At 42.7% G+C, this 14,095-nt stretch overlaps 1 protein-coding gene across 2 annotated transcripts; it reads right to left on the bottom strand.

The window, feature by feature from the left end:
* Positions 1-5,627: 5,627 nt before the first annotated feature.
* rnpc3 (RNA-binding region (RNP1, RRM) containing 3) lies at positions 5,628-13,310 on the bottom strand. Of its 2 annotated transcripts, none has more exons than XM_052054975.1 (16): positions 13,068-13,310; positions 12,446-12,602; positions 12,224-12,271; positions 12,023-12,132; positions 11,831-11,920; positions 11,265-11,376; positions 10,613-10,681; positions 10,344-10,486; positions 9,974-10,099; positions 9,505-9,635; positions 7,900-8,079; positions 7,731-7,825; positions 7,537-7,595; positions 6,648-6,780; positions 6,385-6,462; positions 5,628-5,956 (listed from the first exon to the last, which is right to left on the bottom strand). In XM_052054975.1, the coding sequence occupies exons 2-15, from the start codon at positions 12,596-12,598 to the stop codon at positions 6,394-6,396; spliced, it is 1,518 nt and encodes a 505-aa protein (XP_051910935.1). In that variant the 5' UTR covers positions 12,599-12,602; positions 13,068-13,310; the 3' UTR covers positions 5,628-5,956; positions 6,385-6,393. The 2 variants fall into 2 exon arrangements, with proteins under 2 accessions (XP_051910935.1, XP_051910936.1); XM_052054976.1 differs by having other exon boundaries at positions 5,628-5,683.
* Between the last annotated feature and the right edge of the window lie 785 nt (positions 13,311-14,095).

Raw genomic sequence — 14,095 nt, 5'->3', positions numbered from 1 at the left:
TTCACAAAAAAAAAAAGATTGTCAATCACCGAATATTGGGAAAGAAAAACGGCAGAGAAGGAGGTGGTCTTAGGTGTGGTCTGACCTTGGGGGAGGCTATTCTCAATGCTGCTCAGGGAGAGGGATGGATGGTTTCAGTCACAGAGTGAGCAAGAGAGAGAGAGAGAGAGATGATGTGAAGCACTGAAGCCACACATGGCGGGTGCCGCCGTGGCAGTCATTTGAAACAGACGTGGCATCTTAATGCAGGCGAGACCCTGCCCTTTGACACACACAGCGGCACGGCGGTGTACAGCCTCGTGCATCTCAGTGGACATGACGACAGTTAAACGGCTCAACGGAAAGGGCACTGAAAAATGAGGGGCAAAATACAGAAAGCTGGAGAACTACTGAAGAAAATTCAACATGAGCGTGACTGACGGTGATCAGTATGTCCAAAAACACAAACTGAATCTAGCAGCACAAATACACATATATAAGTATTAAATGCCAAGGAATGGGGTTAAAGCTAATTGAGGAGCTTCATTTTGACAAACATACTGCTTTGTTGTGGCATCTTGGTGCTGGGGAATTATATTGAAGTGAGGTGAGGAGTTTCATTTAGACAACGAGATTGTTTTTCCACCACTTTGTGGTATCCATAATTTTAAAACGCTTGCAAATTAAAAATGAATATCTTTTCTCCATGTCACCGGGGCAACAAGGAGCATTAAATGCAACAGAAAGTTAATACCAACTGCACTCTTGCAATGTATTTTGAGCAAAATCAAAAATCACACATCTTACCAGGGTTACCTAAACAGCCGCGTTTTTTTTTGTTTGTTTTTTTTTACAAATCTTCCTTCAAGCTGCGTAATATTTCTCTCACAATACCCATGGAAGGACTTTTGGCAGAGACCTCAAGAGGCCTTAGAGAGGTGACGCAGTAAGCAGAGATGTCAAAGACTTGTCACTGCTGGGTGGTTGAAAGTATGAAAAATAGCCTCTCTGGGGATGAAGGTGGTGGCGGTGAAGGAAAAGTGATTTATTTATTTAGTTTTCGTTTTAATGTGTGTGTTGGCCTCGGTTCACTGTAGCCTGTTGCATCAACCCTTGACAATCCTCCAGACAACAGGTCTCCATCTACACAGCAGACAGTTTTCACCTTCAAGGTTGACGGCTGTATTTTTCAGCATGACAAACCGCGCCATGAGGAGATCAAAATCGTTGCTTTCACAACGACGCGCTGACAGCTTCGTTTTACTCACACTAAAAGGTAATACGGCGGCTGATTATTTGATGGATTATGAGGAGGGAAGGATTCCGCCTGAAAGTCAGTGGCAACATGTTCATGAGCGTGACGATTCAGGTCCTGAGAACTACGCCTGCCTGACTAAAGTGCACCAACTACAGTATTGTTTGGATTCGATTACGTGTCGCAGGAGCAATGGAGAAACCCATTCAATTTTGGTGCATATCGTGACGGATGCGGGCGAGGGGCACATCTTCACTTTTCAAGGTTACAGTCTGCTTGCATTAATGTTAAATACAACAGTGGCCGCCTGGATTTGACTGCTACGGTGCAGATTACCGCCGGTACTTTACAACCCATAAGGTCTGCATTTTTCATCCATCCATCCATTTTTTTAACTGTTTTATCCTCACAAGGGGCGCCGGGCGTGCTGGAGCCTAAGCCAGCTGTCTTCGGGCAGTAAGCGGGGGACACCCCGAACCGGTTGCCAGACAATCGCAGGGCACACAGAGACGAACAACCATCCGAGCTCACACTCACACCGAGGGGCAATTTGGAGTGTTCAATCAGCCTGTCGCGCATGTTTTTGGAATGTGAGAGAAAACCCATGAATTAAAATTTCAAAAACTTAGATGCGAGTTTCTGCTCAACCTCAACAAACGCGTCGTAAACCCGCCAGGACGCCTGCTGAATGAATCCAGCACAGAGGCTCACTCGGCCATTTCACTTTCGGAACCTTCGGTGGTGATCATTCTTGATTCAAGGATTAATATCCAATTCCAATCCCAGGCCCGGATGACTCTTGTTATTAACTTTCCGACAGGATGTACAAATTCCTCCCGGACCATTCCGATTCATAGATTACTTTTGGCCTAGCATGTGATAGCAAATCGTACCGGTATGTTTACTTACATCATTGATTTCCTTTGTTAATACCGAGGGGGAGCGCTCCCACGACATACTGCCCTGCGCTCTCTCCTACACATTGTGCAAATCTCATCAAAGAAGGAAGTTCATCGAGGCAAAGACACTGAGAAGAAATCTTCAACTTATTTTGAGAGCACAAAGTATAAAAAAACAAAAATAAAACCCCGTATTATTATAATGATTGCAACTGGAATGCTGTGCGCACCCGAGAGAATGCATGGAAGCGATCATGGAACATTTTCCATGTGATGTCATCATTGTATACCAGTTGAAGAACAAGGTGCAAATTGTAGCACACGCACCGACTGCTGAGTCGGATCCCGGTTGGGTGCGAGCTAATGATAGCAGCGCATGCTAGATGGATAGCTGGTCTGCGTCTCACTTTAGAGGCGAAGGCCAGCTTGGCCATTTTAAAAGCACAACAGCGTCGCTGTAACACTGTTTGGCATGCTGCTCAGCGTCTGCGCGTTACTCACACAGAGTCACCGGGGGAATACTTTCTACCTCCACTGATCACTGGCCTGCACCTCCCGGCCCTGAGAAATCAACAGCCAGGATTTATAGATTTGTCTTAGATTGGCTGTCCCACATTTGTACCACCATAAATACTTTTACAGCTTTGCTAATGTCTCTGTGGGGAATAAACAAGGTTGCTGCGGATGCGGGCGAGGCTGAGAATTTGTAGGCCCCTCGAACAAAGTCACAAAACGGAAGTGGCGACTTGCACGGGGATGAACGTCTAATCTCAATGCCGAGGCAGCTTGACATTGTGAGAACAGTTTTGCAGAATGTCTCTCTGCATATCTGCTAACAGTTATAACACACAACAGCTAACACTCAAAATAAGCAAAAAAAGACAAGTAGGTTGTACTGGGGGTTGGGGGTGGATGCAAAATATGCCAATTTAGTGGTTAAATAAAACTCAGCTCTAAATGAATTGAATGACCTTGGACTTCATTTTTACCAAAGACATTGAGGATACATTTTTGAAGCACGTTACTTTCCTTCGGCTTTATATGCTGCTCATTCAGACAACTTCATTAAATTTGCAAGCTTTCGGCAAATGAAATATGCATAGTGAAGCCATCGCTCTCTTCATAATGAATAAGCGTACCTCCGAATTGACACTTTTGCTCTCCAAGTGACTTTGACTCATAGGACTGAAGCTGGCGACGAGATGACCAAGCATGTGTGTCTTCTGCTGTTTGCGTCAAGTCTTGAACAAAGACAGCACAAGTCAAGTGACAACTTAGCGTCGGTCCTCCGACTCTCGAAGGCAATTCAATGAGAGTCAAAGAGCATTAGGAATGACGCACCAAATGTACACTTACTCAAAAAGCTGAAGAGATATTCTTATAGTTGCTGGTTATTTTGCCATAAAGCATAAAACAAGACTGACTTTGTTTTTCTTTTTAACTGGAGTTGAGTTAGAGACCCCTGCTGTAGAGTGATGCCACAATTTCCATGAGTTGAGAAGATTCGGTGACCGAGAGACCACAGCAAACTCTCTTGTTCAATGGATGCCAAACAAGTCAAATATTCTAATGATAAGCGCGCATATGCAGCGCCAGTATGAAACAGACAGAGCTGGCGCACGGCATTTATCTTCATCGGAGTCTACTTACAAAAGGTTAGCGTTCATCTTGCTCAAATCTTACCTGATAAATGCCTTAGTAACTCAATATTTCTACGGCGGGGGAGCGCATTTGTCATCGTTGGCAAGGCGTAGAGAGGCGGCCACAGATGGGACCTCCGCCCCTCTCCTCCCCAAGCGGGAGATATAGGCTGCAGGTCAGACCAGATGAGCGCATGTGATGGATGACCCTGTTTGCTTGGACCTTAACCACAGAAATGTAATGTGCTAATATTTTTGCACGGGACAGGAAAGCTGCAGCAGAATTGCCTTTGCGTTGAAATTAAAAAGAATAGCCGCATGAACTGGAATATGTTAAGTTCACTTCGACTTGCCAGGTGTGAAGTCAGTCTTCTTTGGCACGAACAACTAGTTCATGGCCTAAGCTTTTAGAACATAAATGTAAACGCCTGAACACACACTCACACACACACACACACAGAGGTAGAGTTACAGTATGTGCTCCCTCTTACAAGTACCAGTCAAGACATGAGCAGCAGCATTCGGGACCAACTGGAGACGCTTAATAGAGGATCGGCTGATTCCAAAGCAAAGTCCATTACAGTAACAAGCCCAGATGTGACAAAGGTATGAATTACTGTTTCAAAGTGCTCATGAGAAAAGAGAAGCTTTACTTTGGCCAGTTGCCTCAGATGAAAGATGGATTTGAGAACAGCACCAATTTGCCGGTCCAATTAAAAAAATAAATCAATAAAAATCACGGCCCGGTTTATTAAGACCCAAGTGCAAGGGGCTTTCATGGAGTCAACAGGGCACACGTTTGATTGACCGATAGATATTATTGGCACATGGCTGTTTTCAGTGGTGAAGAAATGAAAATCTTAAAATTCTCAGTGGATTTATTACTTATGTAATGATGTGGGTGGTGAGGCAAAGTGACATGACCTTGTAGCTCACAGGAAAGTGTTTTCTGTTGCAGTAATGTGCTTCTGAAATGCTTTTGAGGTATTGCCGGCATTTAGTTTTTGACATCTAATGAAAACAATTCTCAGACAAATTCAAGCACGGTCATCTTTTCAAGCTCTTCGAGCGATAGCAAAAATGTAGAAAGAAAAACTACGCATTTACAGTGCTTGATCACATGTAAATTACTTGAAGGGGATGAACACTTATTCTGTCTGAGTTGATAATCCAAAAAAAAAGCTGAGGGGAGACTCTACTCAACGGTGAGCTGTTGTGAAATAAACACTAAGAATCCCTTTTATAATTCAAGCACTTCACACATAGACATCGCAACATTAAAATTCAATGAAGCCCACCACAAAGTGTGTGCTGCTTTTTGAAGAGTGCGACATTTGTCCAAGATTTTTTCTTGAAGGGAATGCTTTGAGAGGCAGGACAACAAAACTACCCTTCTAACATCCAAATGCTTCCAGTGGTCAGCAACAACGGAAGTGCTAAGCCACCTTATCTCAAAAGAAGACATCTCCAAGTTGAATTCAACTTTGACTGACAAAATCTACCCAATACACTTGGAGTATTACTCGCCCCCCAGAGGACAAAAACAATTCGATTTCTAAATCCTCTGATATGACAGCTGCTGAGGGAGAACGTTCACTCTCTGAGGTTTACTCTCAGTAATAACGCAGGTGGGGCTAGCTGGGATTGCAAAGGGAAGCTAAAGCGGCTGGAGCAATTTCCCACTGACTTCACTCTATTTGCTTTGTTTGCAGTCAATTTGTTTTTTAAACCTATGTCTGCCAAGAGGCGACCATCTTGATTTCATACCCCTTGAACATTAGATGCTTCGGAATAAAACGTCCCTGTAATGTGTAGATATGCGCGTTTGTGTGCTGAACACATGACATGACCTCATTTTAAGAAAAACATATTTTATTAAATCATAGAAGACGGCCTCTGATGATCATCACCTGAAATTCAGCCAGACGAGGTAGAAAACACTGTCAAACAACATTTAAGTTGCATTTACTTCCGACCCAAGTCACTGAATGCAGGAAAAACTAGCGCTCTGTCCTTGTAAATGTAGATCAATGTGCTTAAAAGGTCAATACTACATGTTCCATTGTTGCCACAAATAGAAGCGCCCTCAATTGTTGAGATTGTTTTTTTTTTCTTTCTCCAAAGGATATGTTCACATAAGGATACAAAAGGTTCTGCTGGCCCACAAATTCAAGCCTTGGCATCTTGGATGAATGAGGTGTAAACACAAATTGAAAAGAAAGCATGACAATGTGAACTCTGTCACAATCCAGGAAAAGAAATCACGACTGCAGTTCCTTCCTTTTATTTTTTTACACAGTTGGTCCGCCCTGCCATACAACGTATTCGCACGCTGCTCTACGACTTTGGTTATTGCGCGATGTTGGTAACCTTGAAACATGTCAGTGCGTAAAGAGAGGACCACATGCAATCATATGAAAAGGTCTTGAATTTTGATGATATTTGGATGATAATATGCAGAACTCAAATGTAAAAACTCAACACTTCAGCTATTTATATTTGGCCTCTTAATGATGCCATTTCCTTTTTTTTTAGTTTGGTTTTAGGAGGAATCTTGTTAAATATATATAACATATAAATTACGACATATATTTTTTTAAACAATACTCACCTGTAAATGTTATCGTTGTTTTGCTCTTTTCTTGGCATCGTTATTGTCTTGCTTTGGCCTGGCCGATCGAGCAAATTGCTGCAAATCACAGTTAAGGCCATTAAACATTAAAAAAGGTCAATGTTTACACACACATCCTAAACAACACGCCCCATCGTCTTTGACGATGACCACCAATTTTGTCCATTAGCCGACACGCTGACCACGTTGTGTTCAAATGACATCATGAGCTGCCGCAACGGAGCAAGTTACAAAAAGGATACCACCACGAGGGGTTTGTCGAAGAGAATAAAGCCGTTGGTTTCCCGCAGGGCTTTCTCGGCACGTTGCTCACTGGAAAGTCCGACAAAGGCCTGTCCTTTCATCCGTCCCTCCTTCATTAACACCACGTCAAACCTGGCGGAGGAACGGAAAGCAGGGGACCATCATTAGCACTCATGGTTGCTGTGCGCGCTTAGGGAAGGGAAAAAAATGCATCTGCTTAGCCCGCAACACAAAAAAAGCACGCATTAGAGAAGCAATAGACGCCTGGGGAAATGAAAAAAGTGAAAAAAAGAAGCGTGTTTGCTCTTTAACTACAGGTCTTTTATGGCACTCCAATCAGGTCTGAAAATATGGATGCAGCAAATGGAAGAGCTTTACATTTTCTTCTATTAAAAAACAGCTTGCTGGAGCCTAAACGACACTCTGGGGAGAGCCCTGCGACTCTGGAGTGATACTTTCAATTGCAAAGCGAATGACGCTATAAAGCTTGTGGTCTCGGCTCCTGGTGCCGCATGTTTAATCCTCCCCGTTTTACAAAATGTCAACACTGAGTCACGGACACACACTGGAATCTGAACACCGTCAATTGTTGTGCTGATTTACATTGCATGGGTGGTTCCAATATGTCGGCCCTTCATGTTTCCAAGTAAGTCAACCAAACTATAAGAAAAGACATTGGAGTATGATGCTTATTTTCAAGAATGTATCACAGTGAGCATGCATTACTAGAATCTCGAGAGACAAATTGCTCGAGTTAAAAACAGCCGATGAATTCAAGATGGTGTCAATATGATGTTGACAAGACTTGTTTCTTCAGCTGACATTTTATCAAATCAGTCCTCAACACGCAAGTCATTTGTCCCATACAGGAAAAAAAGGAAGACTTACATGTTTCTTTCCGTTTCTGACGAGGGATCGATGTATCTCCCGTAGATGTACTTTAAGTCCTGAATGATGAACAGAAAGAAAATAAATAAGAGACTAAATAAAGATGGGATTGTTTTACTTTGACATTCAACGATGAAGCAATCGGATGACTTCAGCAATAAACATGAGAACACAAGTACCGGAAAAGAACCTACTTTCTCTTCCACTTGCTTTGCGATATTCTTCACATACAGTCTGCAGGTCGGCTCACCGGGCTCATAATTCTTAAACACCGACATCCTTTTTATCTCTGTTTTAGGGGAGGAAAGATATTGGAGTATGCGTGCGTACACAGTGTACACATTTTGTCATCTCCTTGTTTACCATCTCGTGAGAGACGTCCTTTCTCAAGCTCTTTGATTGAGATGACATCCGAAGGGAGATCCTGCTCTTCGTCACTCTGCTCATCGCATGGCTTGGGCGACTGGACGTTGGGGTAGATCTTCCCAAATCCATCTGCGGCCTCTGTTTGGTTGTTGAGGGTAACCTCTGTGTTATCCATTTCTGAAAGACAAACTGGAGCTGTTGGAACAGCCTCTTCCCCCGCCACCCCCCCCCCCCCCCCCCAAAAAGTCACTAGCTTGGCATGGACTACGAGCGACTGGAATCGAATTAGAATGCTTTATTATTTATGTTTTTTTTGGGGGGGTTCTTCCTTCCCATAACAAAGTAAATGGACCCGTTGTGAACATGAATGGAACCTCAAAATGGAAAACTGCAAGGTTTTGGAGATGTATGTGAGCTGCTGCAGCAGTGGCAGTGAATCATTGCGAGTCAAAGTGCTACTGCGAATGTCAGCTGCCACCGCTGGCTGCAAGTTGACTGGCCATCTTATCATTAGCGTATTTCAGCGCCACCCGAGACGGAGATGCGGCCGTACAGGGAATTGTCGCCCGGTGGCCATGGAGATGGATGAGCAGGGGGAGAAACGGGTGAAGATGAAGAGCCTGTGAATACTATCAGCAAGGACGGGTCGCAGTTGCATGAAGCAACAGTTAGATGCAACAGATATGAGGCAGCGGCCATAAATGTCGGAGCAAGGAGTAACAATGCTCTGGGAGTGTCTCTCAATCGTTTGCTCCTTTTTTTCCACATTGTAGGGAGAAAGAATAGACCAGAGGCGGCCACACAAGCACATGATGTGCGACACAGAATTAAAATAAGTAAACCCGCACGGGAGAAACAGTTATTAGCCATTAAGTGTGAGTGCACCTGAGCAAGGCTTTTTTTTCCCCCTTCTTCAATATTTACTCCGACTTATCTGCCCCTCTTTCCTTTTCATAGAAATGGCCTGTTTATCAGACAAAACAAGACTACCGGTAATCCAAAAAGCCACCTGTCGCCGTTTATCTTCCCTCCATGCCTTAAGGAAATCTGCCGCGCTTGACTTTGAGATCTATTTTACTTCTCTGGAGTTTGCTGGAGAGTCAAGTTGTAGCGAGAGATAAATATAGAAGGAAAAAAAAGGAAAGCGCACAGCCGTCACGTAACACAGCCGCCGACCCTCCCTCCCCGCAAATGACATTTCTTCACACTGATAATGGCAACACCTTTTCAGTGCAAGCTGGCTGTTCGGTGTGATATACAGTATTGCTGCTCTGACTTCCTCCACAGATAGCACATGCATCAAAACACTCTTGGTTTGAGCTGATGGTAGGAAACATCTTTACATGAAATCTAATCCCCATAGCACATTCTTAACAAACGCCACAACATTGATCTAATCGTAATTTCCTAGAGGATTATAAACACTCACTCGCCAACATCGGGCCAACTTGGCCATTCCAATGAAATGAATGACAAAAACATTTTTAATAATGTTGTGATTGTAGATAAATGTATGTCGATAAAATCGATGTATATCGATAAAATCCATTTGTGATGGATAAATTAAAAGTGGCTATCCAAGGTCTGAAAAGGGAAGCATACCGTCATCACACTGCGTCCTACTTCCTTCCACCCTGGCTGCCACCTCTGAAACCGAAATGTGGAATTCTATTTTCTTCGGTCCGGTGGGGTTGGGCTGCTCAAACACATCTGATGGCTGTACGACCGGAGCGCTGAAGAAAGCAGAAAAAAAATCCGCCACATTCCTGAGCAGGCGCTCTTTAAAAAGAAGCCGCAATAAAACCTGGCTCCTATATGGCAAAAGGGGCCCGCGGACGTCCGGTCAACGGTTCCCAGTCCGCCCACAAGCCGCCAACAGACACCGAGCACATCAAGTTTGGGAGAATTTGTGGTGTGTCGTTAAGGGAGCGAGTGCACGGGCGGTACCGTCCTCAACCAGCAACAAGTTGCATTTGTGACAAAAACATTGTACCTCAGAGACCTTCCTCTAAAAAGCAGATTGTGAGCCTGAATGGATGCGTGAGGACACGCGCGAGTGCTTCTGTTGTACCTCTGAGAGTTTGGTTTGGGCGCATAGAGGAGATCCTTGATCTTGGGCTTCTTCCTTTTCAAAGCTGTTTTTGGTCTCAGGGGTCGCTTGCATGCTTGGTTGACCAGACCCATCAGACGAACAATCCTGAAACCAAACCAGCATGGATTTTTGATCCTGCCTTTGTAGGAAACGCAAAAACAGTTGTGCAGAGTGTTGTGACTTTCAAAACCGGGGAAGTTTTATATGCACAAACAGGTCTGTCTCTATGATCAAAACGACAAACTAATCGGGTGGTCTCCACAGCATGATAACGCCAAAATGACCAAATATCTTGGGTGTGGCATCTTTTCTTGAAGGTGGTCTCGGATGTGAAGATCCGACTTCTCACCTCTCCTTGTCTTCATCATCTCCACTCTCATACTCAGACTCTTCATCAGAGGACATTTCCATTTCCTCCGCCGGTGTCGGCGGGAGATCAGGAGGCAATGGGGGAGGCATGGGCATGGGTGGGGCAGTAGGCAGATGCCCAAACTAAGAGACAAGTTTGAGAAACGACTGAGCTTATTTTTAACTGGCTCTCTATGACATAACTAATGACTTTTTGAGAAGAAGTCATTTACATCCAAAGGCCTGAAAAAAAAAAAATAACAAGCTCACCACGGGGGGTCTCGGAGTAACAGGTCCAAACGGACAGGGTAAATTCATCTTGTTCATCAGATGCAGAACCTGTTAAATTGGAAAAAAAAATGGACAACCTTTTGGAGCTATGGTTCGGTTCATACAATACCTGCAAATAAAAACCAAACAGCGCCAACAAACAGATTGCACATAGCTTTTGTGCTTTTCATTGGAAATGCACGGATCAAAGAGAGATTGAGGTGAGAAGTGTGAGAGAGGTGAGGAGGGGGTTCGGGGGGGTGCTGCTGCTGCCGCTTCAACACAAGAGCGCCACCAAGAAGCAACAGCTGCAAACAGCAGCGTTGAAAATCCAGGCGGCTCGCCTCCCAGGGAAATGTTAAACCCATAACTCATGCTTCCCACTTATGGTTTATTATTAACACGAGCAAATTGGAATTTCAAAAGATAAATGTTTGCCAAATGATCTTTCAAGGCAATGGATGCAGTTCAAAGACCACTTTCAGTTTAGAATAGCTCGTCTCCCAAGGCTAAAAATGCAGAGATGGATTTTGTTACAAATTACCACTTTTAGCTTCAAATGTATACAGTTCAGAAAAAAAGATCATTTGCATATCACAAAATTACAGACTGAGAAAATAAAAAGATATACAAAAGGAAAAAATGTACTCACTTGAACGTAAAACTTGGGCACGCACAAGAGGGCGTGTGTTATATTCGTCAGAACGCTATTGGAAGGGGGTGGGTACAAATACTTCAAAGAGGGATTCGAGTGGTATTTCAACCTGTAATTGACAGAAACGTATGATTACAAAAATGCACATTTTACAAGAGGAGAATACAAACAACGGCAACTTACTGATAGTCAGTGAAAGAGTTGAAAATTAACACAATAAAAAGACAATTATGTCATGCAGCGATGTAACTGACAAACTTTTATCTATTGTAAGGTTCTCAAATAACTATCAAGCAACAGAAACAGAATGCTCAATTCTAAAAATATGCACTAGTTGAAGCCCTGCAGGGCACCGGAAATCCAGCCCGTGTGTCCCACTTCAACACAATGATGCACATCAGCCCAGATTGTGAAATAATTGGCACACTTACCCGAGAAAAAAAAAAAGAAAGAAAAAAAAAGACACTGTGGAAAGTTATAGCTCCTTGGGTAAGTGCAGCTACCTTGACTATGAATTTAAAATGACCACATCATTAAATCAGCAAAAATGTTCCAACACTCACCCAAGACTTGGAGCAATTCCCGTCTCTATGAGAGGAACTTTAGGCTGCTTCGTGTCTGGTTTATTCTGCGCTTCCTTGTTAGTCTTATTACTGTTTGAAAAACACAAACAAATAGCTCGAATCATTAAATGAATTTCTAACCATTAATCAGTATATGTCATGGGAATTCTGAGAGGCAATGCAGTCGCCTACCTATCTGACACAGGTGGATCCTTTAATACTGTGACGTTATCTTGGCCTTTTGCAAATTCCACAATAAGCTTTCGATTGAGAATCTCTAGCTGATGGAGCCGGCTAAGAGCCTAGAACAGATGTTTGCAAGTAAACAACTTATTTGAGTGTAATATAAAACAAGCATGGTACAAGTGCCAGTATTTGTTATTAGAGGCTCACCTTTTCTGCAACTTTTTCATTGTGAAACGTTGCAAATGCTGTGTGTTTCTGTGGAGAGAAAAGATCGGCATAGAATTATTGAAAAAGAAAAATCCGAGCATGAGGATTAAAAAAAAAGGCCAGAGATGCACAGCCACCTGAGATTATATCCATGTTTCTAACTTTGTGCATATTTTGAAATTCATGAGAATGAAATTGACTATTGCATTGCACTGAACCAACCATGCGGCCAAAGTTGGAGAAAACTCGGACGGATTGAGCGCCAAAATACTTGAGCAGATCCTCCTTCTCATCCTCGCTCAGCTCAGCTGGTAAATGGCGCACCAACAGTGTCTTACTTCCACGCTTCTTGGGAGATTCCTCAGACAGGTCCATTTCTCTGCAGGTCAGCATAGAAGCTTTACTTAACAGTGTAATATTTCAATCATTTTAGAAACAGCTCGTGTGACTGCAGATTGTATATCGTGCAAAACTTATTTTGGATGCGTCCCTTCTCTCGGGAATTGTGGTGCAGCAACTAATGTCATGTAATTAGATCGCAAGGAGGTGAGTGCCATGTACCAACCATGTCTCCATAAAACCTGGAAACATTAAAGTGTTAAACATTTATGTCAAGACGTACACATAAATTATATCTTATCTTAAATGTGTTGTTTGTTATTTGCTTGGTTTACTTTCAATAGAAATCAGCGATGTTGAATCAATTGTGCTTATGTGAAACAATATGCACGTTCACGAATTAACTCAAGCTCGTCAACCACTTTGCTGACACTATCTTTAAATTCCGTGACGCGTAGGTTCTTTTATAAATCCAACAAAAAACATTAAGGTTATTAAAACTCACCTTTATCTGGTCGCTTTGCTAGCTGGCCAGAGTAGCCACGGGTTATAATGAATGGACGACAAACAATGCCGCTTATCTGCCGTCGCAAGAAGTGAAGTCCACGGCGGCCAATTTTTAAGATCGTTGAATTTGATTTTCATACATCATGCATGATTGATTTCTACAATCGTATACAATTAGTCCGTTGCAGAAATACACCAGCATGAAATTAACTTCCGGAGCGGAGCGCTCTTCCTTTGACACAGTACATGTGGTCCTTAAGCAACAAACGGATGCCATCGCCCCCTTTTGTTCAAGTATGGAACATCATCACTGTTGTCCCTTATTTTAATACACAAATCTTTATGGGCAGTAGACAGCCATTAAAGTATGATAAGAAATAATTTCAAATAGATTCAGAGTTAATAAATACATAAATACAACAAAATTTTCAACTATATTTTGTTGAACCCATAACAATAGTAAAATACATCCTTCCTACAATACAGTAATGTACATCATATTCATTCATTTATTTCAACATTTCAATTCAAAAAGTGAAACCTATGTTATGCATGTTTAATATAAAACTATTCTATGTGGTCCTGTAAATTGGTATTTTATGCACTTTCATGTTGTTTTTAACCACCAGGTGTCAACCCCAGCACATGAAATCAGCAGTAGCAGCACACACCATGCTCCAGTGAGACTTCCAAGTTAATGGGTGCAAAATAAAATCTAAATAAACTCGACCATGTTAATCTCGTTCATGTACTCAACTGTTAACAATACGCAACGCTACATATGTAAAGATGTAGGTCACTGTACATCCGTTTGATTTATTATTATGTACTATTTTCGGATACATATTGCAATCGTCTTCCGGGCAAATTTTGATTTGGAAGTAGGCCTAACACTTAATGAGAGTAGCAGGCCAATCCGCGCAGCCTGAAGTCTTCTGCTTCCTATCACCAAGCCCAGAGAAAAAGACTGCAACACTTCTCAAGGCGCCTCCAAATTCCTGGCCAAACGAAGCCATTTCTTTGAGG

This window comes from Hippocampus zosterae, chromosome 20 (genome assembly GCF_025434085.1).
Source record: "Hippocampus zosterae strain Florida chromosome 20, ASM2543408v3, whole genome shotgun sequence".
Classification (NCBI taxonomy): domain Eukaryota; kingdom Metazoa; phylum Chordata; class Actinopteri; order Syngnathiformes; family Syngnathidae; genus Hippocampus; species Hippocampus zosterae.
This window is presented reverse-complemented; position numbering and strand designations above follow the sequence as displayed.